General features: G+C 34.1%; 1 protein-coding gene across 6 annotated transcripts in view; it reads left to right on the forward strand.

Annotated features, from left to right (window-relative positions):
- Positions 1-14,199: 14,199 nt before the first annotated feature.
- Positions 14,200-26,852, forward strand: part of EPHA6 (EPH receptor A6) — an 868,006-nt gene continuing 855,353 nt past the window's right edge. For 2 of the 6 annotated variants that reach the window (XM_045501717.1, XM_045501718.1), the window contains exon 1: positions 15,590-15,631. Coding sequence is in view for 4 of the 6 variants with exons in the window: in XM_045501713.1 (XP_045357669.1) it covers positions 15,253-15,631 (379 nt within the window). In the remaining 2 variants the exon portion in view is untranslated. Of the gene's footprint in view, positions 15,632-26,852 lie in introns of all 6 variants that reach the window. The other 4 variants (XM_045501713.1, XM_045501716.1, XM_045501714.1 and 1 more) reach the window with 4 other exon arrangements.

Here is a 26,852-nt window from a genome sequence, read left to right on the forward strand (position 1 = left end):
GACAAATTCACAAAATTCACAGACAAGGAAAGAATCCTGAAAGCAGCAAGGGAAAAAGTCCTTAATGAACAAGGGAGGACAGATCAGGTTTGCAGCATCTCTATCCACAGAAACTTGGAAGACCTGAAAGGAGTGGCATGATATATTCAATTTGCTAAGTGGGAAAAATATGCAACCCAGAATACTTTATACAACAAGGCTGTCATTCAGAATCGAAGGAGACATAAAGATTTTTCCAGACAAATGAAAACTAAAGGAGATCATGATCACTAAATCAGCCCTGTATCATATATTAAATGGGTCTCTTTGGTTGGTGAAAAAAAAAAAAAGATTAAGAGCAACAAAGACTACAAAGGAACAGAGAACATCACCCAGAAACACCAACTTTACAGGTAACAAAATGGTACTAAATTCATATCTTTTGAATAATAATCAGTTTGAATGTAAATGGACTAAATACTCCAATCAGACACATAGTGTATCAGAATGGATAAAAACAAGATCCATCTATATGCTGCCTACAACAGACTAATTTTAGACCTAAAGAAACCTGCAGATTGAAAATTAAGGGATGCAGAACCATCTATAAAGCTAATGGATGTCAAAAGAAAGCTGGAGTAACCATACTTATATCAGACAAGCTAAATTTTAAACCAAAGATTGTAACAAGATATGAAGAAGGGCATTATATCATACTTGAGGGGTCTATCCATCAAGAAGATCTAACAATTGATATTATTTTGATAATATTTATGCTCTCAACTTGAAAGCACACAAATATGTAAATCAATTAATCACAAGCATAAAGAAACTCATTGATAATAATAGCAGGGGACTTTAACACCCAGCTTACAGCAGTGGACAGGTCATCTAAGCAGAAATCAACAAGGACACGGTGGCTTTGAATAATATACTGTGTTGGATGGACTTAACAATATATTCAGACATTTCATTCTAAAACAGCAGAATACACACTCTTTTTGAGTGCCCATGAACATTCTCCAGAATAGATTACATACGGGGTCACAAATCAGGCCTTAACAAGCACAAAAAGGCTGAGATCATACCATGCATATTTTCAGACCACAATGCTATGAAACTTGAAATCAACCACAAGAAAAAATTTGGAAAACCCTCAAATACATGGAGGGTTAAAGAGCATCCCACTAAACATCCTACTAAAGAATGAATGCATTAACCAGGAAATTAAAGAAGAAATTAAAAAAAAAAAAACCCTCAAATACACAACCTAACCTTACACCTAAAGGAGCTACAAAAGGAACAGCAAATAAAGACTAAAGGCAGCAGAAGAAGAGAAATAACAAAGATCAGGACAGAAATAAATGATATAGAAACAAATAAAAAACAGTAGAACAGATCAACGAAATTGAGAGCTGGTTTTTTGAAAGAATTAATAAAATTGATAAACCCCTAGCCAGACTTATCAAAAAGCACAGAGAAAGGACTCAAATAAATAAAATCATGAATGAAAGAGGTGAGATCACAAACAATACCACAGAAATACAAACAATTGTAAGAGATTTTATGAAAAATTATATGCCAACAAACTTAACAATTTGGAAAAAATGGACAAATTCCTACAAATATACAAACTATCAAAATTGAAATGTGAAGAAACAGAAAATTGATAACCAGCAAAGAAATTGAATCAGTAATCAAAAATATCCCAAAAAACAAAACTCTAGGGCCAGGTGGCTTTCCAAGGGAATTCTACCAAACATTTAAAGAACAGTTAATACCTATTCTTCCCAAATTGTTCCAAAAACTAGAAAAGGAAGGAAACCCTTCAAACTAATCTATGAGTCCAGAATTATCTTGATTCCAAAACCAGACAAAAACCCCACTAAAAAGGAATTACAGGCCAATATCCTTGATAAACATGGATGCAAAAATTCACAAGATATTAGCAAATCGATTCCAACAGTACATTAAAAGAATTATTCACCATGATCAAGTGGGGTTTACTCCCTGGTGCAGGTGTTTTTGCAAATCAATCAACGTGATACACCACATTAACAAAAGAAAGGGTAAGAACCATATGATCCTGTCAATAGATGCAGAAAAATCATTTGACAAAATACAAGTTCCATTCTTGATAAAAATCCTCAACATACTAGGGATAGAGGGAACATACCTCAACATCACAAATGTCATATACAAAAGAACCACAGCTAATGTCATCCTTAACGGGGAAACACTGAGAGCTTTTCCACTATGGTCATGAAGAAGACAGGGATGTCCACTCTCCCCATTACTATTTAACACAGTACTGGAACTCTTAGCCTTAGCAATCAGAAAAAAACAAAAAACCAAAAACCAAAAACCAAAAAAACCTGCCAAATCAGCAAGCAAGAAGTAAACTTTCACTGTTTGCAGACCACATTATAATCTATGTAGAAAACCTAAAAGACTCCACCAAAATTTGTTAGAGCTAATACATGAATTCAGCAAAATTGCAGGATACAAAACCAATTGTACAGAAATTAGTTGCATTTCTATGCACCAATAATGAAGCAGCAGAAAATGAAATCAAGGAATCAATCACATTTACAAATACACCAAGTTCAATAAGATGCCTTGGAAAACCTAACTAAAAAGGTAAAATATCTGTACTCTCAAAACTATCAAACACTTATGAAAGAAACTGAAGAGGACACAAAGAAATGGAAAAATATTCCATGTTCATGGATTGGAAAAAAACAAATATTGTTAAAATGTCTATAGTACTGAAAGCAAACTATCCATTTCATGCCATTGCTATCCAAATACTAAGAGCACATTTTACAGAGCCAGAACAAATAATTCTAAAATTTGTATGGAACCACTAAAGACTCTGAATAGACAGACAAAGCAATCCTGAAAAAGAAAAGCAAAGCTGAATGCATCATGATTTCAGACTTAAAGCTTTATTACAAAGCTGTAGGGGTCAAGACAGGCAAAAAACCAGACACATTGATCAATGGAACAGAAGAGGAAACCCAGAAATGGACCCACAACTGTAAGGTCAACTAATCTACAACAAAGCCAGAAAGAATACCAAATGGTAAAAAGACAGTCTCTTCAAATAATGGTGTTGGGGAAACTGTGTATCAACATGCAAAAGCATTAAACTGGACCACTTTCTTACACCATACACAAAAATAAACTGCAAATGGATAAATTACCTAAATGTGAGACAGGAAACTATCAAAATCCTAGAGGAGAACATAAGTAGTACCCCCTTTGACCTTGGCCATAGAAACTTCTTACTAGACATGACTCTAGAGGCAAGGGAAACAAAAGAAAAATGAACTATTGGGACTTCATCAAGATAAAAATCTTCTGCAAAGTGAAGGAAACAATCAACAAAACTAAAAGGCAGCCAATGGAATGGGAGAAGATATTTGCAAATGACACATCTGATAAAGGATTAGCATCCAAAATCTATAAAGAATTTACCAAACTCAACACCCAAAAAACAAATAATCCAGTTAAGAAATGGACAGAAGACATAAATAGACATTTTTCCAAAGATTTCTAGATGTCTAATAGTCACATGAAAAGGTGCTCGATATCACTCATCATCAGGGAAATGCAAATTAAAACTACCATGAGATATTGTCCTACACTGTCAGAATGGCTAGAATCAAAACAATAAGAAATAAGTGACAGTGGAGATGTAGAGAAGCAAGAAGCCTATGCACTACTGGTGGGAATGTAAATTTTTTAGCCACTGTGGAAAACAATATGGAGATTCCTCAAAAATTAAAAGTAAACCATGATGGGACACAACCTCATAACTGTCAGAATGGCTAAGATTAACAACATAGAAAACAACATGTTGGTGATGATGCACAGAAAGAAGAACATTCTTACACTGTTGGTGGGAATGCAAACTGGTGCAGCGATTATGGAAAACAGTATGGACTTTACTCAAATAGTTAAAAATAGAACTACCCTAGACCCAGGAATTGCACTACGAGGTATTTACCCAAAGGATACAAAAATACAGATTTGAAGGGGTACATACACTCAAATATTTATAACAGCATTATCAACAATAGCTAAGCTATGGAAAAAGCCCAAATGTCCATCAGCTGATGAATGGATATAGAATAGGTGACATACACACACACACACACACACACACACACACACACACACACACACACAATGGAATAGTACTCAGCCATCAAAAAGAATAAAATCTTACCATTTGCAAAAATGTGTGGAGCTAGAGAAATAAGTCAGTCAGAGGAACACAAATACCATGCGATTTCACTCCTATATGGAATTTAAGAGAGCCAAAGCAGATGAACATAAGGGAAGGAAAAAAAGAGAGAGAAGGAAGCAAACAAACCATAAGAGACTCTTAATGACAGAGAACAAACTGAGGGTTGGTGGAAGGAGGTAGGTGGGAGGATAGGCTAAATGGGTGATGAGCACTAGGCGTTATATGTAAGTGATGAATCAATAAATTCTACCCTTGAAACCATTATTACACTATATATTAACTAACTAGCATTTATATTCAAATCTGAGAAAAAAAATATTATTAAACTTTTATTAAATTAAATATTAAATATTAAAAATATTATTAAACTTTTAAATTAATAGGAAGGAGAGCCAATAAGTTCTCAGAAATTTGATCAAATAGAAAAAGAATTGTAAAATATGATTGAAAAATTAATAGACATAAAAAAGGAAACCACAGAGTCCAAAATCTATATAACAGTATACCAAAGAGAGAAAACAAATAAAAGAATGTGTGAATAGAATATAACTAATAAAATAACATTTCCCAAAGACAAATATAGATGTTGTTTTTAAAAATAGATTTTATTTTTGGAGCACATGGGTAGCTCAGTTGGTTAAGTGTCCAACTCTTGACTTTGGCTCAGGTCATGATAGGCTTTCATTGTTTGTGGGATCAAGCCCCGCCTTGGGCTCCGAGCTCATAGTGCGGAGCCTCCTTGAGATTCTCTCTCTCCCTCTCTCTCTGCCCCTCCCCTGCTTCTGTGTGCTCTCTCTCCCCCTCTCTCAAAATAAATACATAAACATCTAAAAATAGACTTTATTTTATAGAGCAGAAGGTACAGAGAATTCCCACTTATCCCTTTCCCCCGGCACACAGTTTTTCTATTATTAACATCTTGCGTTGGTATGATACACATATCGTAATTAATGAGCCAATATTGGTACATTACTATTAAATAAAATTTATAGTTTATATTAAGTTCACTTTTTGGTTGTACAGTTCTATGGTTTTGATAAATGCATAAAGGTGCCATTATTGTTATTATTTAAATTTTGAAAATGAGCAGAAAGAATAAGAAGAAAAGTTCAATTCTAAATAGACTATCTTGAATTTAGGAACACCAAATATAACTGGAAGATCCTTACCATTTTCAAAAAGAGAGAAAAATGGAGGTTAGATTCATTGAAATGAAAACCACTAACATCAAATATTAGCAATCATAGGTGACAATGGAGCATGATTTCAAAATTTTGCTAAGAAATAATTATACACTCAGCCAACCTGTAAGAAAATAATAAAAATTTTCTGACATATTAGAGTAGAGTAATTTTTTTAAAAAAAACATAAAGGTCTGAGTTTATTTCCCATATGCTCTTTTAAAAGAAATAAGTTAAATTGGTGACAGACTATAGGAAAACATATTTTAGGCCACATGGAAATATTATCATTAAATTTAAATATTAAAATAAAGGATTGAAATATTTTTAGAAGTCCAATTTAACAAATGGTTTTCTAGCTTTGAAATAGGTCAGTACTAGATAAATCTTACTGATGATTTAAAGAAGACAATTTTTATCAACAAAGAAAAAATAACCTAGTAATTTGAAAAACAAACAGGAAAACAAAAATGTTTAAACTAAACGCATTTGACAAATTAATACATAGAATGATACTGTAAAATTAATGAAGTCCTAGAGAAGTTTTTAATCTGAGCCACTAGACCAATATGCTGGCACAGGATTAGTCCTTAAGTTTCATTTCATTCCCCCTAGATGCAATCACCAATGTTTCAGCGAATAATACTTGCATAATACTATAATCAACACAGTGTATTAGCATAACTGATACTGAAAATATGGAAAAGTTAGTCATAGTTACTAAACAGAATGTATATGTTTTAATTAAACCTTCGGGCTGTAAAACAATAATGGTAATGGTTATGATCATAATAAGAATAATAACGCTATATTTGACAAGGTTATGGTAAAGAGACAGAAATGTAAAAGGATATATAGACTGCTCATTTCAAAACTTAGTATTTGGGCAGCCAAGAGGTACTGTAAATAAAGAAGAATTAAAGATCAGTGCAGAAATAATTTAACAGTATATGGAGACAGAGAAAAATAGTAAAGAAGTTAGTGTAGGTAAGCTTAATTCCACATTTTCATAGCAGAGAGTTAAAAGATGCTTTTTAAATTTGATAAATTAAAAAAACACTAACATTTTACCTAGAGCTTCACTATCCAATACAATAGTTACTAAGCCACATGTATCAAATAAATTTATATTGGTTAAAATTAAATAATTTACAATGTATTTCCAGGTTACACTAGCCATATTTCAAATGCTCAGTAGTCACATATGGCTAATGGCTACGCTTTTTGGGGAATGCAGAAGAGAACATTTCTCTCATATTGGAAAGTTCTTTTGGAAAACACTGATTTAGAATAATGAAAATAAATACCAGAAAACAAAATCCGAAATACGTAGATGTGTTAATCACAAGGATTGGGTCTAAGAGTTGAAAATCGTTAGAGATTTTTAATTTTATATACAACTGGGGAGTTCAGATTTGTATTTATATATGGTTATATTACTTTTAAAATAACAAAAAGTATAATAAAAATGAATAATCAACACAATTTATAACTCTCCCAAAATGCTTGTTATTAATTTTTAATAAATTAAATTGCACTTAAAGCCACATGAATAAGTAATGATAGATATAATTTTTTTAGGAAATACTTAGTATCAGCCAAAAAACAGGTTGAATGCAAAGAACATGAGCAAATACTCAGCTACTTATTACCTGTGTAACTCTGGATAATTTATCTTTCAAGCTTCACTTTCTCAAATGCATATCATTGGTACTGTTATCGTTGAGTTGTTGGCTGTTGAGAAAATAGAACAGCATGGCTCCAATTGCTTCCATTTCTCCTTTACATTTTGTTTTTTGAGGGAACAAATAAAGATCAAAATTGAGTTATTAGGTTAGTTGTATCAGGTTAGTATCTCAAAGGAGGGATGGTACACAAAGGAAGTATTTAAAGGCAAGGTAAAATAAATGTATTCGCTTAAATTATTTTGCATTTTTGCCTAGATTTTATAACAGAGAGTCATTGCCTTATTTTTGTCATTGTAGCATATTAAGAAACTAAAAGGCAACCTACAGAATGGGAGAAGATATTTGCAAACGACATATCCAATAAATAGTATCCAAAGTTTATAAAGAATTTATCAAACTCAACACACAAAAAACAAATAGTACTTGGATAGTACCTGGCACACAATAAATACTATGTAACTGCTTTCTAAGTAATAGAAAAATTAATACTTTTTATTTATTATATTGCAAGATGACATTTTTATTGGATTTTCTTTTTTCTTTTTTTTTTTTAATTTTTACTTTGGTGCTTATAACAAATTAAAGTTATAGAAAGATAGCATCAAGTAACAACCTTGATATGCTAAAAATGAAACACTGGTGAACAGATTCTCAGGCTTTCCTATGAACCCTCATATTTAAAAAAAAAAAAAAAAAACTACTAACATGAAAATGGGATCCTGACATTTCTACATGCAAATTTAAAACTAAAGAGGAAGAACAAAAAAAAGCCCCGTAACACAAAGACAAACACATTATCATCTAAATGCAAAAGTCTTGCAGCTTCTTTAACGAATTTCTGGCTAAGGATATTAGTTTTGGAACCTCCACTACTGTTACTGAGTCCCTCAGGTTACTGTGATCTTATGAAACCCTGGCAGTTTAACAGCCACAATAGGCATAGCAGGGTTGATGGCAGCTTCTGAACCATTTTTAAAATGTAGCATCTAGCAATGTAGACTAGGCACATTGGCAAATAATTCTATTCAGAATTGAAATATTTTTAAATAATATTATGCTTTTCCATCAGGGTGACTATTTTTAATGTCTTTGACCAACTCAATGTAATATACAAAAAGCACATCATGTCAGGCTAGCTTTGAAGACAATGTAAACCCATGTAGCAGCAGAGTTATTGTTCAAAGTGTGCTTCATTTTAGTTCATGATAAACATGACTGTGTGTCACAGAATTGTTGTAGTAAGAATAGGCTTTTCTTGTAAAAAGTTGTACTGTGCCTATGCAATGTTTACGTGGTTTTCAGATTCCTTTCTTATTTTCCCCAATAGTAAACAAGCAAACAGTGAAAATAAACCTATATATAGAGAGAATAAAATTATATCTATATCTTCATATAGATATAGACATATATAAAATATGTGCTATCCAATGTGGTAGCCACTGCCATATATGGCTATTTAATTTTAAATTTATTAAATTTAAGAAAAACTAAAAATGCATTTAATCAGTCATTCTAGACCACATTCACATACCGAAAAGCTATATGTGAACGTGGCTACTGGCTACTGTATTGAACAACACAGATATACAAAATCTCTAACACTGCAGTAAGTTCTATTAATCAGTTATTGATATATCATTTGTTTTAGATAAATCACATATGACCTTAATATTTTAACTTGTACACATTCTCAATAAACAAGAAACTTATTTTTTTTCCCATTGGATAAAAATACTCAAAAACAAGCATGAATATACTTATGATTTTTATATATTTACAAAAATTATACAAAATAAATCAGGAAGATATAAATCAATAGTCTTTGACTATACATTAATAATAATCAAAGTCAACTTAGTTTTTATGTTTTTTTCATTAGTATGTAAAATTTTATTTTTACCTCTAAAAATAGCAAAGATACTACAATTGAATTCCAAATACTATGAACATCCGTATATTCAAATACTATGGACCATTTATAGAATTTAACAGTGAAATACCAGAGGAGTCTCACATTGGCTCTATATTGGAATTTAGTTCCTGAGTAGCAAAAGCCCATTTTCATAACAACTCAGAATGGGCACATCTTACACGCAATATATGTATTTCACATATAGTAAGTTATAATGTTATAATGACTCAAATATTTAATGATCTTTAACAAACAGAAAAAGGAAAACTAGATACTTTTTAATAGTTGAAATATGTAATATTCAATTATCTTTTATGAAAAATTAATTAAGATGATAAATTTGACTCAAAAATAAATATAATTAGTGTTTAAACACACAGTTATTTAGCACATATTTTTTGTAGACATGTAAAAGAAACATTCTCTGCTTTAAAAACTCTTTGAGGTTCTTGAGAAGGCTGTATATGTGTATCAAAGTTAGACAAAAATGTGAAGAACCATAAGTTAATTGTCAAGTGATTGGTATAAGTGAGTTACATGGAATTTTTAACCATCTAATAATTATAAGATGATACTGAGAAATGTTTATATTCCCTATAAACATTTGAACATCCATAGTAAAGAAACATACTATGATTAAAATGATGTGGAACTCCTGACATAAAAGGCATATTAAGTTTTCATTGGGCTGTTATAGGTCATTTGGAAATATAATGAGATGTCATTCAAAAACTGTTCTTTTTATAATCAAATTTTAATATACACCAAAATATATAGAACTTCATAAATGCAAACATGGTACCTGACTTCAAACTAAACTGAAATATTATGAGAAACATTTTGATAAAAAGTACTTACAAAATCCAGCTTGAGATGCTGGGTTAATTATTTCCTTTCATCTGACACATTTACTCTATCTCTAATTTGTAGTAAGAGAACATGTTTTGCATTAATTGTATCAAAATAGTTAAAATGTTTAGCTGATAATGGTTATTAATATGGATAATATTATTAATAAATTTAACATTTAACTATTTGATATACCCAAGTATTTGTATTACAAAACCTAGCTTTGTCTTTTCCTGAAGCAGGTCACGAAGTATCTTAATGCACATATGATATGATAGAAAATGTCTAAGCCTATTTTGATAGACTAATTTGAATACATAAATAGATATTAATAGCAGTATTCCTGTAATATTTTATCTTATTTGTTAAGATGGAAATAGGTGTATTTCAATATATAAAGGTTTTTTAAAGTTTTACTTTTAGTTTTACTTCTATAATTGGTCTCTGGTTGGTATTTAGAACATGCTCTTTAATGGTATTTATTATAATTCAATAAAAATGAAGTTTTTCATTCAAGTGGGCATGAAAGAAAAACTGAATTAATATGTTACTAATAAAACTGAAATAATTTAAAACAAACTTTTAAAATTCTCTACATAATTTGGGTAAAATTAATTTTTGTGAATATCTGATGCCACAGAGCCTATTATGTAAACCTCATTAAAAAGGCAAGTAAATTGAATCTAGTTGACTTATTTGGCCATTCTGTAGAGCCTTCAGTATTGTAATTGATAATAGTAAAAGTTCATGTACTAGCTTTCAAAGGATGAAACAATCTTTACCAAAAGTTTAACTCAAGCAAAAGTAGTAATGGTAGAGATCCATGCTTTAAAAGGTGAGGGTATGATTCTTTTCCTCTTAACTAAAATAATGTGAAACTCTATTATGGGGTAATGGATGCCTTGTAATGGAATAATTCATATGTCTGTGACTGCAATATAATATAAGCTTCTAATAGTTAGGAACTAAATCCAAATAATCCTTGTACCTTCCCCATAATGCTTAGCACAGATGCACATGGAAATCTCACCTGGTAAATGTTACTGAATTAGAGTAGTACTAGAGAGAAGATTTTTAATGAATTGCAAACACATTAATATATATATATACATCATATGTATTTAATAAAATGTATGTATATATTTAATAAATGTATATATTATATATATGATGTATATATATTTGCACATATATTTTATCTTATTACAAAATGCCATACAACATAAAAACAAAAGGTAATATCAGAGCGAAATAAGCCAATGTGTTTTATGTAGCCTCAAGTTGATTTATTTTCTGTGAAGTTTTTAAGATTTGATATGCTTAACAAAAAAGTGAAATAGCCAGCACTGCTTTTGAATGTCTTCTTTCAGAAAAATATTAACTATCTCCTAATATCAAAGAAATATTTCTGAAGTGTGTTTTCCTTCTGATTACATATTTTCTTAAAGTAAAGGGCCTCACATTAAGTATATTTGACTTTGTGGATTTTTTTTTTTATTTTAGTGGTCTGCATTGTAGAACATAAAACCTATAAAACCTAAGCTTTTAATTAATTTATACTTTAAAGTTAATGACATGACAGTAACAATACTTTTCACAGCATGTCTCTAAATTTTATATTAACAAAAAAGACTTAGACAATTGTACCTATTCAAAGTACTAATCTTCTAAGACTTGATGTTTTGACATACTTGAGAATCAACACTCTTTATTTATGTAGCTTCTACCTTGACCTTAGAAAATGTAAATTACAGATATAAATGGACTAATTTACTCTTCTACCAGGATAAAATACCTAAGATTTTCTCAAGCCTTGAAACATGCTGAGTATTAAACATTATAATCCTTTTTTTCCTCAAAGAAATTAATTGCAGGTTAAGTCTCTTCTCCTTTCATCATTTTAAAACGCAAATAGTATTTTTGAATACTATTATTTCTACTATAAAAGATAGCTTATACTAGTTTTTAGTGTTATTTACAAATATTTTTCATTGAACTGTGGTTAACATACAATATTATATTAATTTTAGGTGTATAACATAGTGATCTGACACTTATATACATTACGAAATACTCACCATGGTAAGTGTAGTTACCATCTATCACCGTACAAAGTTATTACCATATTATTGACTATATTCCCTATGCTGTACTTTTCATCCCTGTGATTTATTTATTTTTCAACTGGAAGTTTATACCTCTTAATCCCCTTTACCTCACATAGTCTTTATTTAATAAAAATTTAATCATTCTTACCTGAATCCAGACCAGGTATATGTACCATATATCATGAAGAACAGCAGTCTGAAAGAATACAAAAGAATTCTGAATATAGTACTGAAAAATGAGACATGAATGCTTTTCTGAATATGGGTATGATTCAAACAGACAAGTGCAGATAAATCTACATGAATATTGCATCTGGTTCACTGAGTGGCTTATAATTTTGAAACTGTCACATGTCAGCAAATACATCAACACTGCTGGAAAATCAAAAAGGAACTACATTTCTGTTAAATGAAATTGCTTCCCCCTCATATAAGATAACCATGAGTATATTTTAAATAAAAAGTTAGCTTTTAAAAATAAATTATTTTTACTTATATTATCATTAACTATTTTCTGAGTGAAGAGAACTGACCACATAAAAGAGATCAACAAATGTTTCAGAATGAATATCAATATACACATTGTGTGTGTATATATATGTGTGTATATAAATATCTATGTATTTGTATGTACATATAATGTAGCACAATGGTCAAATAGTTATGGTAATTCTTTTGGAATATCACTAGTCAAAGGTCATGATAATTGCACTCAATTCATGTTCTTTGAGTTTTTTTTTTTTAAGAGGTCGTTATTTTCTAGACATGCAATTGACAATATCTAAATATATGAAGCAGTTTTTACTTTAATATTGATAAAAGTCTTGTAATGTTTTTCTTAAAAATCAAAACCAGAATATAACTATCAATTATCTGACCAGAAAGTAATATGCTTCACTATGACTTATTTACACAAACAAAAATTGTGAATTGCAGATGAATTGTAGGTAGGGGTAAAGATCCAGTTTAAAAATTCAAATTTAACTTTAAAAAGGTCATGGAAATCTATTCTTTGGCAATAAAGAGATTGTTTAAACAAAATATCAGCATAATGAATCATTAACACTTCTAAGACTGTTTAGACATAACGATTTATATTATAATGCAGCCTTTTACTTTTACAGTTGGCAAATTATAAACTGAATTTGCAAATGCCCATGTGGTCAGTCAGTATCAGTAAGAGTGGTAAAATCAAATTTTACTCCTTTAAGTACCAATACATAAACTCCATACTTGGTTATCTTTTCAGCAGTGATTTGCATACGTTTAAACTGGCATGGACACCTTTAAAGAGAGGCAGTGTTTGAATTCGTAAGGAGAGTGAAAGTACAGTCACCAATCAGAAACCTTCCTTACATTCTCAAAATCACTTGCATTTTACATTTCTCTCCACGCAGCTGAATTAGACGTGGGGCCTCTTCAGCCACACTGCCCTCTGCTTCCTGTAGACTTTAGCCAATAACTGAACTTCAACTACCATATGTGATACAAACATCGCAGGGTGGAAACACATCGAATGAGGATCCTTTCTCTCCCAGAATTCCGTAAGCGTCAAACGCTGATCCTTTGCTCCTTCATCAGCTATTTCCCCAACACATGCCACTGTGCCATTTCCCTCTGCCCACTTTGAAAACATCGTCTACCCTTTATAAGAACACTGTTTTCTCCGCTCAGCATTCTCCACTGCCATAAATACGTTCTGAGTTTTAAGGAGGGCTTTTCAAGCTCACTCGACTGTGACAGGCTAAGTCCCTTCAAGAAAGAAGATGATGATGCTAAAGAATAACAGCAAATAAAGTATTACAGAACCCCCATGCTAGCAATATGGGTTGCTCTGCGCCACCCTATAAAAACGCATTAAGTTTAGTCTGAGAGCCTTTCCTCCTTGCTTTTTTCTTCCTTGTGTGAGCAGTCGCCTCCACCGGAGAGCAGTGGAGGCATTTTTGTTGTCGACTAACCCCCTCTAGCGCCGAACTGGCAGCATCCGAGCCGCGGCTGCCAGGCGGGCCGAGCGCAGGGCTTGGCGGAGCTCAGGAGAGCTCGAGGCTCCGGCCCTGCCCTCTGCGCCCGCCGCGGCCGCGGGGCGAGGGCACGAGGGCCACGGACGCGAGACCTCTCCCTGTTAGCACTGCGTGTTAGCCCGGCCCTGCGCTGAGAGCCGCGTGATCCTACCGAGTCGCCAGTGAGTCTGCGGCTTCGCACCGACTCGAGCGCCGGCGGGGAGTGGGTGCCGCGAGGGGGCGGCTTGCGTGGGGAGAGCAGTCCGCTCGCCGCGCACCCGGCGCCGCCGTGGATGTTGCCGCGCGCCGCTCAGCCCTCGGGCTGCTTAGAGCGCACGGTCCGACGCCGCCACGCCGGGGGCACGCCAGGAGCGCTCCGAGCCCCCAGAATCCCAGCGCCCACGACTGCGACAATGCTTGTGACCTCCACCGCGAAGTCACCGCCGCACGGCGACGCGAAGACCTCAGTGAGCCCCGGCGCCGGGCACCCGCCCGTATCCAGCCTGATGTGACTCTCCTCAGCTGCTGACTCGCTCTTTTTTGCCTTACTAGGACCCGAAGCAGCGAAGGAGGCCACAAAGTTGAGGCGCTCGCCCTAGTGGGCAAGTTTGGGCGACCCAAGCGGTTGGAGTGGTCGGCCGCCGCCAGGCTCGCCCCACACCAGGAGCGCCTGCCCACAGCACTCACCCCCTCCAGCGGCGGAAATGTGGAGAAATCAGGGAGAAACGGTGTCAGGGGCTGATTAGCCCCAACACGCTCGGCGCTGCTGCCGCGAAATGGGAAGCAAAGTGTTTGGGGGACTAAGTTCGGCCTTAGAAATGCCCGGAAAGAGGCTGCCAAGGCCGAGGCTCAGCGCGGACGCGGCGGAGTCGGAGGTGTCCGCTGTGCTAGCCGCTGCCGTTGCCACCTGGGCGAGGGGCTGAGGGCGCAGCGCGCACGTAGCTCGCTCGCTCGGACCACTCGCGGCCCCGCCGAGCCACTTCGTTTCCTTAGCTCTCGCCACACCGGCCGAAGGAGTGCCCGCGCGGTGCCCGCGCCCCTTCACAACTGCTGCGCCTCCTGCTTTTGGCTCTGCAAGTGCCCACTTCAGTCCGGAGAGGCGCTCGGGCCGCCTAACTGCCCGCCGCACCTGGTCGTCCCTCCCCCCACTTCCCCCCCGTGAGGCGCCCTCCCCCGCCCCCTCGCTCCCCTCCTCCAAACCACAGCCCGAGCTCGCTCCTGCGCGCGCGCTCTCCCGGGCCCAAGTGAATAGTCCTCGCGCGAGCGGGACACGGTGGTGGATGCAATTCCGCTCCCTTACTGCCGCCAGGAGCTCCCTGGCGCCGCAGGCAGCGTCCTCCTCCGAAGCAGCTGCGTCTGCACCTGGGCAGCCTGGACCTTCGTGCCCTGCCCCCGGGGCCTCGCGCGGGGGGCGCCCCGGGACACCTCCTGAGGGCCGGGTGGAGGAGGAAGAGGAGGAGGAAGAAGACGTGGACCGGGACCCCTACCCTACGCAGGACACCTGGTCCCGCTGCTGTCACTTCTCTTTAAGTGGGAGAAGAGAGCCGGGGAGAGCCATGGGGGGCTGCGAAGTCCGGGAATTTCTTTTGCAATTTGGTTTCTTCTTGCCTTTGCTGACAGCTTGGCCAGGCGACTGCAGTCACGTCTCCAACAACCAAGGTAAGGGACGGGGCGGAGATGGGGGAGGGGGGCGGGAGGAGGCGGGTACTCTGACGACCGGTGCATTGGTCGCCTCCTGCAGGTAACTTTGTCCCGGGGTAGGCTTCTTCGGGTTCGCCACATGAGGAGGTCGAGGTTGTTGTCCCCTTTACCAGAGCGCCAGGAGCGGCAACCTCCCGAGTTGCGGTCCCTTTTGCTCCCAAATGTCTTTAAACGGATGTGTGGGCATCAGCAGCAGTTGGGTCCCACCTCTGGCGGCCGCGGGACCGCTCCCCGCAGCGCTGTCTCCCCAGAAGGTCAGGCTCCGTGGCATACGCTTAATGGACTTCTGGCTCTTCGCTGTGGCTAACAGCGCGGTTACTCGTAGGTTCTCACTTGCTTTCGTGAAAGCGGATAGCTCCCGCTGTACCCTGTGACTAAATAACAGCCTTGTGCCTGTGGTAGCTATGTTGCCCTCGCCCAGCCGCAACCCCTTTAGCCCATCCAGACCGAATGTAGACTTGGAAATTATTCCTGGACCAGATGCCCAGATTTTTGTGGTTTCTTTATTGCCGTGACAAGGCGGGGGGGGGGGGGGGGGGGAGGGGGGCGGGGGTCTCGGGGAGAAAAAAACGTTAAGTGTGAATTTCCAAGTTCTGAATATCCTACTCGTAAAGTGGAGTCACTGACAGATTTTGTAGGAGGAAGACTTTGGTAGATAAAGTGGTAAAGTGAAACTGTATAGTGTGTGAAAAGTGAAAGGTTTACAGAATGGAAAGCACTGAGAATTCTTGAACATTTTCTTTCCTTCTATTCAGTAGTCTTTATGAGACATACCTCATTGGATATCTGCTGTGAATATTTAAGGTTCTGTAAAAATATCACCTGCATAATCTAAATTCCTTGAACTAAGTGGCGAACAACCATAAAAGTTTTCCAGCATGTACCTGGCTGGATGTTCTCATTGGCGCCGTGATGACCATCAATATGTCACCTGTTATGTCACACGTTTCTAAAGACCTCAAATGTAAAACTTCAATTATAGTTACAATTTAACATCTAAGGCTTTGAAATAATTTGCAGATATAAAAATGGAGGTCAGATGATATGAGTGTGCACTTGCTTTGTGAGGATGAGAAGGTAGAAGGCAAGTAAAACAACACAGCCTTCTTTTGTGTCATAAACATATGACCATTTTATTTTATTTGGAAAATATAATTATTCAGAATAAGAATTCTGTTCTTATTTATACAGCTGCTACTTTTGACAGGTTTTCCTAATTATTTGTTTTTTTTTACCTGCCAGATTGAAATCATACATGCATATGTAAATTTGGAAATCATACATAACTGTCATGCCTTTGAAGATCTGTCACAAAAGTGCCACCTATAGTACAATACTTGCCTGTGTTGGTGTATACCTTCACACACATTCCTCATTTGTTTTCAAGGGCAATTGGCATTAAATATTGAAGGAGTAGTTACTTAATATACCTCTGTAAGAATAGAAGGTTTTAAAAAATAGCATAAAATTATTTACTTGGACTTTTTTTGTGGGAAGACAAAAACGATTTTTAATGATCAGAAACTCAGACATTTATATCGTAGTATGTGTTAATATTTAGTATGTTAGTATACATGTCTTTAGTAGCCACAGTAGACTCATTTACTAGAAATATTTAACAGTTATTTCCATGCAATCATATCCCTAAATCAACATTTAGTTTTTCATTAAGTATCTATGATATACCAGTTACCATACTGGGCCCTGGGGAAACTAACATAAATAAAACACATATCAGAATCTCCAAGTGACTAAAGTGCCATTCTACCAAAATGTGTCAAGTGTTAAAATACCACCTTTCAGATATTCATATTAAATTTAAGGGCATTGAGGAGTTATTTGTTAACCTCTTGCAGTAATTTTTATTTTTTATGAGTTTCCCATACTTTTTAAATACATTTTACCTAAAATATTTACCAAATATATGTATTATATGTGTGTTTGTGCCAATTAGCTTAACGTTTGTGAACATTACTTAGTTTACCCATCAGTTAAGGAGGATCTTAATTTGAATTTTTATTATTATAATAGACAATACACAGGCTATGCATAAGATTGCACTTGAACAATACTGTACCTAAAGGCTAAGTTGGATAAAATTTAGAGTTCTTCAACAGAAGATTATAGAGAAATATGCTCAGATTTTTTTTATCAGACACAAGTGATTGCTTATAAAATGGTTTATACAGCCTAATTCATAGTGATTAGAAATTAAGCCTTATGTTACTTTAAGGTAATATTTGAATACTGAAATCATCACACTAATGGTTAATAAAATGTCAGACTTCAAAATGTTATTAACATTTTGGAGATTTTTTTTTAATTTGTAGTTTCATGAATTAGATAACATGAATCAAAACGTTCCTTAACAATTTTTTAACATTGAAAATATGGGGCATTACAGTATGTGTACAATATAAAAAGAATAATGTAAAACATAAATTAGATTTGTTATACACATGATAGTAAATATTAGTAATATGATTAATATTTAATTTTAAGGAGGTAGTATTTATTTTCCTAGTAATTTGTCTTATAATGGAATTTATATTTTATTTAAAAAATGTGTTAGGGTAAAATTTCATTTTTATATAACTTGTCTTCTGATTAAGGATATTTACAAAGTAAGTTTTTAAATGTTATTTATATATTTTTACCAAATTATATAAAATCTTCCGTGGTGAGTAGATTCACCTTTCCCTCTCCGTTTTTCTATTACTTAGCCAGGGTAAAATGATGATAATGACAAAAAAGTGAACTACTTCATTTTTAATATGATGCTTAACAAGGTAATGAGAGTAACTTGACTATAGGAAGCATCTCTTGTCCTTTAACTGGATGTGAAGCTCTGCACTATAAAGACAAAATAAATCAATTTGACGCTCTCTTCCTATTACCTAAACCTCCTTGAATCGATCAGAAAGTAGAGTTGCTTCCTAGATCACTTCATCTGATTAAGTAAGTGAAAACATGATTTGTGTTCAAATTTCTCATATTCCGTTAATTTTCTCTGTATTTAAAACCACAATATTTATTAAGTAATACCAATTTTAATTTAAAAATAACATTTTATCTTCTTTATAAGCTTTATTTCTGTACTGGGCATTTAGGTGAATATAAAGCATAATCTTATTTCATATGTAAGTAACCATGTCTATCAATTACAGTGGTTAGTAGCCACCAGGGGTCCATTTATTCGAAGATTACTCTGTTTTAGCTAATAGTACTGTATAGCCTAAAAGTGTTGATTTATTTCTCAGATCATGTTTCCAAAACTAATCAGAGACTAAAGTAATTGATTAAAGCAAAATATGGTTCGCATACAAGAGTCTAGTGAACTCATTTTACTACAAAGATTGTGTGAATTGATCTTTTTTTTTTCCAGGATACTTAGGAAAAATTAAATAAACAAGCAAAACAGTAGTCTGACTCATTACTATCACTGAATTTCTTAATTTGAATGAATTGACTGTAAAATCCCCTGAGTTGTATGTGAATAAAGGTTAACATACCTGAGCAGAAAAATATCGGCTTAAGAGAAGTCATAGCTTAAAATTAGTTGAACTTCCATCAGTATTGTTCACAAACTGTAAAAGTAAATATTGTTCTTATAGAAAGGGATGAATTGAAAGTTTTTTTAGAAAGTTTGAGTGAACTTTATCGAAAATATTAAAACTTTGTTAAATAAGAGAAACTGGATGATTTACAAAGTATGTTTCTAAAAGACCTTTCACCTAGATAAAATTCATTTGCAGGGGTAAGCTGTTCATGGTTGTAAAGGGGCAGGAGTTTGTAATCACATGCCTTCTTATTAACTATAAGTATAAAAACAACCTAAAGTGTAGTTTTATAATACATTTACAAATTAGAAAAAATCATGTGTAATTAGTCATTATGATTAGTACTCAAAGTAGAGAGATAAAATGTCATTGATATGTATTGATCATCTAAGTATTGTTTGCTCTGGGTTTGGGATAAAAGTGTATCTAAAAACTTTTTCATGCACAAAAGTTATACAGTGTTCTTTAAGGGTCTCTTTAAAGTAGAAGTAACATGAATAAAATTGTTTTATTTCGATTTTCCTAAGAGGAAAAAATACATATCTAGGGGACAAGACAAAATTAATGTTTCCATTATATCTTTTAATTTTTTTTTATATATTTTCAAGCTTTTCTGTATGGAATTTGTATTACTTTCATGTTACAAAATTAAATATTAAGAAAAATATTAGAGTAGAATCCGTTTCTTCACTCATTATTGCCAGTATAAACTAGTACAAAAAGCATTATGTATTTCTTGTATTTCCTTCTCCTAAGATCTTTCCCCATCAGAGGCACCACATCTCAGTCAGTCTCTACCTTTATTCACACACCCGAGTACTTCAGGGTACATACTGCATTTGTCCCAGATGGCAAGAGAATGGATTGTATTTTATACTGTACATCAACCAGACTCCAGCAGTAATAGAAGTTAGCAGTAATAGAAGTTTCTTCTTTGTGTTTGACTCAACATTTTTCGGAAGCTTAAATATGATAGAGATCAATACATACAGTTAAGTAATCAAAATGGGTTGATTTGCCTAAAGTACAATATAATCCAACTAAATTTATAAAGAAGGATTAAGTTGTTTATACATCTACCATGTTCCTTTGTAAAATAAAAAAATAATATGTATTTGAAGTGTGCAATATAATTTGATATACTATGTCTACAGCATTTTGATCAACTTATAATTTCATTAGACTGGGGAAGTGACATTTGAGCCAAATTCTAGGGAGAAAAAATGTAGAAGTATGGAAGGGGAAGAATTGCATTCTAGGTATAGAGAACTGCCTTGGCAGTGATCTGGAAACGAAATGAGCTTGACACATTTGAAGAACGGAGTCCTGTGTGACTGGAGTTCACTGAAAAACAAGAGAGTAGCACAATGGGTGGTCTGAAAGATGGCTAGGAACCAGATCCCACAGAGAAGAAAAGGAGTCATGGTAATGAGTTGTGTTTTAATAATATTGTAGGTAAAATGGGAAGCTCTTGAGAGATTTTAACCAATTTTCATTTTAAGAACATTATGGCTGATGAGCAAAGAAATGATTGGAAGATGGCAAGAATAGAATTAGGGGTCTGTTGCAGTTGTTCAGGAGAGGGGTTATGGTGGCCTGGCCTAGAGTGGTGGTAGCAGAAATGGGGAAAAGAAGACGGATTTGAGATCCATTTTGGAAGTAGAATTTGTGGAACCATCTTATCTTTACAAAGAAATAAGTGTAGATATTCATCATTTGTATCTTTTTTTTTTTTTTTTACCAAGGGGCCCAAACAAATTTTTCATTACTCCCCATAAAAATTACCTTGCCATATAATTACTGATACTTGACAGGGATAGGAGGGGTGGTTATATGATATTCTTGGGGGCAGGAATGAGGGAAGGAACATACTTTCCACTAAGCAATAGTAAATTGCATGTCATTTAACAACTTTCTCTGACCAGTTAATTATCAATTGTTTGAATTCCCTTTTAATAATATTATATGGGTGCTGTTATTAAATATATAGAATCATAAAAAGTCTTAACAGTCCTATATATTTAGTCTGTATTTAGAAAATTAATACTCTGGAGAAGCTTCATTTAAACATTTCCAAATAGGGGCGCCTGGGTGGCGCAGTCGGTTAAGCGTCCGACTTCAGCCAGGTCACGATCTCGCGGTCCATGAGTTCGAGCCCCGCGTCGGGCTCTGGGCTGATGGCTCAGAGCCTGGAGCCTGTTTCCGATTCTGTGTCTCCCTCTCTCTCTGCCCCTCCCCGTTCATGCTCTGTCTCTCTCTGTCCCAAAAAATAAATAAACGTTGAAAAAAAAAATTAAAAAAAAAAAAACATTTCCAAATATTCTTAAATATATATTCAAACATAGTAAATCTTAAATTTTACTTTACTGCTTAAAATTTTCTGAAAAAAAGGCTACTGTTACAGTTATTTCCTTTCAGTAAACATTTTGACTTATGTAATATACAGCCTCAGTTTTCAATGATAAATATTATAACTGAAAGGAAACATCCACTCTTTAAAAGATATTTATTGAAGGCCTTGAGTTTGATAGGGTGTTTACTTGCCATCTATAATGGATAAAGGAGAAGTTTCCCTTCCAAAGAATATGACCCAATGAGGAGTTTCCAGTCTCTTTCCAGATCTGGCAGGAACATTTTGTTTCCTTAAAATGAGGTACAAAAGCGATTAGAAAAACTTTGAAAACACGTTTGTTATGTGATAAGGTATAGCAGTACTGACAATAAACCCTCAGAACATTTATATATCATTTATTTGAAAGTGATATCTAAGATTACATTTTATCTCAAAATGAGTCACTTGATAATCATTAAGCATCTCGCTTGTGTCAGGAATTATGCTAGGTTCTGAGGCTACATTGATGATTATAGTACAGTCTCTGTTCTTTAGAAGCTCAGTCTGCACTGTTGATGTTGTATATCTTTGAATCATCTTTAATTACTTGGTGATTTTTATAAGATGAAGAATTTTATAGTAAATGAGATTATGAGGGAGAGAGGGAAGGGAATAAAATACTATCAACCTTTTTACGCATTTTACTTGTAAAATTGCTTCACAAGAATCTTCTAATGTTTTATGATGGGTATATATTTAATTATATAAGAAAAAGCATAAATATACATCTTAAAAATATATTCATGGTATAAAAACATATTTCGAATACCTAATGGCTTTCCACAGACTGACATGTGGAGTGAGCTTTTGTTCAAGCTAGCATATTTTGTTTTTTTAAGGTGGACTAATTATTGAAAACTGTAATTTATGTTGAAGATGCCAGTTTCCAGTTTCAAATAGGAGCAAGCATACCTTTTAATTGAACTTTGAGTGAGAATTAAGGTTAAAGTGTGTATTTTCAGTCCATGTCCTGAAAAATACTTCAGCTACTTTCCTAGGATACTGCTGAGTCCTCTAACTGTTGGCCTGTTTGATGACCTGTACTTGCATAAAATTGAAAAGTCATCACTCTTCCTCATATTTCCTTTCATAACTTCAGGTGTAAAAGTCATACTTACTTTTTGATCATAGGAGATACAAGATAGTATCTCCTTAAAAATTGGATATTCAGGGGGTGGAAATAATGTTATTTTTATCTTGTAATGTTAGATATCTTTGTGGCTCTCTGGAGCTGATAAAAAGTAAGCATATGTGTAAATATATATGTAACTTATTTATTATGCTAATTTACAAATAACATAAGACTAGGATAATTATATATTCTTTCAGGTTGTACTATACTATGATACTTATATTTTGTGGTACATGAGCATTGCAATGAGAAACACGTTCTTAGTACATAAAGTGTAATATGTAAAATAAAGATAAAACACTTGTCCACAATTAAAAAAATGATCAAATGGAAATTTTTCTACCTATGATAATTATTAATAGGTATATTTTAAGCAAGTTAATCAATAGAAATATTTTGTGTACTTAGAAATGGAAAGGTATTACATTAGTATGTATTCCAAGTAAGAATTATCAAAACTAATTGAAATTGCCCTGAAATTTGAGTTGAATTATATCTTAATATCACCTTAGTTTTTACTTTAAAAGGCAGGAATTTTTTTGTTATGTTGCTGAGAGATGATACTTTAATATTGTTGAATATAATATAAATTAAATGTATAGAGAATTAAAATGAACAATGTATGCTATTCTAAAAATTGATAGCTTAAACAATGACATTTATTTTTAAATATGATTCAGTAGTTACATAGTTTATGCAGACACCAAAATGAAAGAAAAATAGGGATAGAAGAGAGAGATGAATTATGGCTCTATTTAAAAAATGAACCTCTTGGTTAAGGAATCTTTCATTATACATCTCTCATAAAGTTCCGACTTAGATTCCTTAATCTCAGCAAGTATAGAAGTGCCCATTGATGACAAACAGTCTTAGCTAAAACTTAAACCCAAAACTACAAATTTCCCTCCACACTACCTCTGAATTTAAAGTATGCTTAGATAATGTTTATCTTGTGAATGCAAGTGAAAATAAGTAGTAGCTGCCATTAAGTGTGACAGGAAATAGCTGAGCAAACTAGTAGCTAGCATTGCAAAAATCATAAGAGTTTTGTCAATTTTCAAAATTCAGTAAAATTTCTATATTGGTCAACTTGTTAATAATTAGTATGTCTCAACAGCAACAAAAAGACAAGTGGATAATAGGACAATTTTAGGATACTAGAAAATTTAATGAGGAAAGTTCACCCTTAACTTAGCTATTTTTCACACGTAATTTAGTGAGGGAGCAGTCAGGAAGAGATCTCAATTTTTATCTTGAAAAGAAACCCAAAATTTCAGAAGTATATATTATTGTTAAAACATATTGCTTAGTATAGTTTAAAGTAAGTAAAAATTAACATGCTCCAATTTTATTGTTATATTTATGATACTATATTAGAGCAAAAAGTTATCTGTAGTAGATGCAATAACTTACTATCTTACAGTGTTATAGTATAATAATTTCATTTTATAGGTTAAAAAAACTGTAGTTCACCAAGGTTATTAAAAGCATCAGTTTGGTTCTTTGTTTAATAAAAATTAAATGTGTAAGAATCTTTATAATACTCACTAGTTTAGGATCAGAAATCTATATATGTATGCGTTGTTTTTTAGATTTTCCAGAGCCCTATTACCTAGTAAAGCAGAATTAAAATATAAGAATTTATTTTAAAGGTTAGTATTCCAAAGTTTTAATATGCTTATTAAGGCTAAATGAAGCTTTTTTCCCCTAAAAATGTAGTGAAGCCTTAAAATCAGATGAAATTGTTAGCCTGTTTCTATAATAAAGTCCTCAAATACTTTTTGATTGGAATATAGCTGTTGTTACCTTTGGATTTTTTATTTGTTCATTTATATTTTTATTACTTAGATATATATGGTTTATTTTTTTCTAGAATTCTCAAACTAGTTCAACAATAAGTGTACATTCATCCAATTTTTAAATGAAATATATTGATAACTCATGTTTTTTTTTCACTGTGCTGGGCACATGAAATACAAAGGCAGGTTATTGCCAGGAACTTCTGAGAGCCTAAGATCTAGTTAGGCCATTTATATGTTATTGAATAAGTGAAGCATTAATTTATATATCAAGGTTATATGGATTAGCTGTCGCATAGATAAGTTCACATCTATGAACTATTGTTTACAGAGATGAAAAGATAAAAGTACTGCCTTAAGGGTCTATGGATTGATATATGGAAACATTGAAAATAAATATTCATTCCCTATATTGGCCATGACTTTATGTGACTGCTAGAAATGAGATAAGTTAAGATCTGCCTCCTGACCTTAAGGACAATGTTATGAAATTGAAGAGAAATACCAGACAGTTAAACATTAGTGATCTATTATTGCAAATATAAAATGAAGGGAAATAACATCAAGTTTTACGAATAAATGAGTCACACTTGGAAAATAAAAATGAGCTTCACATTTATCAGTTTTCATCATCATGAATATATGAAGCTATTAAGAGAATTAAAATGAGTAGCTCCTCCAGAGATCTCAATTCTTTAAAAAAATTTAATGTTTATTTTTGAGAGAGAGAGAGAGAGAGAGCAAGCAAGTGAGCATGAGCAGGACAAGGGGCAGAGAGAGATGGAGACACAGAATCCGAAGCAGGCTTCAGGCTCTGAGCTGTCAGCACAGAGCCCGATGCAGGGCTTGAATCCAGGAGCATGAGTCCTGAGCCGAAGTCGGACGCCCAACTGACTGAGCCAAGGTGCCCCAGAGACTTCAATTTTTAAGTTACTTTGAATAGTTATTATGCACTTTAAGATTTATTCTACATACAAATGCAAAGTAAATATCCAAGTAATATCTTACATTGAACATAAAACTTTTAAGTTAAGTGGTTCACCTTGGCTTTTTCAATAGAGTTTTATCAGGTTCTTTAAGAAATATATTTAGTGATGGTGGCTGCTTTTACAAAACCGACAAAATCTAAATTTTAATGGATTACTTGTGATTTTTTCTACTGAATATTTTATCTTTAGATGAAGGCAAAATTGGAAATACCTGTATGGTTTATATTATATTTAATTTAAAGATTAAAAATCTTTTTGTAGGTTCTTTCCATCTCCTAGTATGTTAATTACTTGTTTTATTATATAATTCTTTTCCCTAACTCTATTAAATATTTGTTTTTAGCAGTGTTTCATAACTTTGAAATTGCTTTAATATCTAAAGAAATTAGGTAAATCGCTGTTTTATTGATTTCATATTTGAACAATGTGCCTGTAGAAACGCATAGAAATAGAAATTGCTGCCAGCACATGGTAGTTTTAAACAGAGAAAAGTCAATAGCAGATTATCCATGATTAGCTGTTGGCATTTAGATTTGTATATTTAGAATGTCAAAATCTCTGAAAACTGTCAATTTAGTTTCTAAATTACAATAATATTCTCAAATATAACATTTTATTTTTTTATCTTTGTAAGTTTATTTATTTATTTTGAGAGAGAGAGAGTGGGGGAGGGACAGAGAGAGAGAGGGAGAGAGAGAATCCTAAGCGGGCTCCACGGTGTCAGCACAGAGCCCAGTGTGGGGCTTGATCCCATTAACTGTGAGATCATGACCTGAGCCAAAATCAAAAGTTGTCCACTTAACCAACTGAACCACCAAAGCACCCCTCAAATCTAACGTCTTGTGGTTCACATCCTCCCTCCAACATAAAGGTGTACTTATAAAAAAACAATTAATTGAAATAATTATAGATCTTTTGACAAACTGGACTTTAATTAATTAAAAAATTAGACATCTGCCAATAAGCCTAATGGATTACTCATATATTTGCATGCGTCTACGTTTGTTGTTATTATTATTACAATATGCTAGTATAGGCATTATTTCTATCTTGTGAAAATAAATGTATTTATAAGGCATATTATAATTGGATTAATATATTCTCCTTTAACCATTATACAATACCTGGAATATGGTTATTGCTATGTCATAAAAATTATTTTGATTCTATGCCAGAGTATATATCATATATCATAAGTCTTCAAAGTATTTTCACCGACAGGAGATGATTAACCTAGGCTGTCAGAATGTAACTTGTTGCCGGACTTTACTAGACTGATGATGTTTTTGAGGTTTAATATCTTAATT

This window comes from Leopardus geoffroyi, chromosome C2, assembly GCF_018350155.1.
Source record: "Leopardus geoffroyi isolate Oge1 chromosome C2, O.geoffroyi_Oge1_pat1.0, whole genome shotgun sequence".
NCBI classification, from domain to species: domain Eukaryota; kingdom Metazoa; phylum Chordata; class Mammalia; order Carnivora; family Felidae; genus Leopardus; species Leopardus geoffroyi.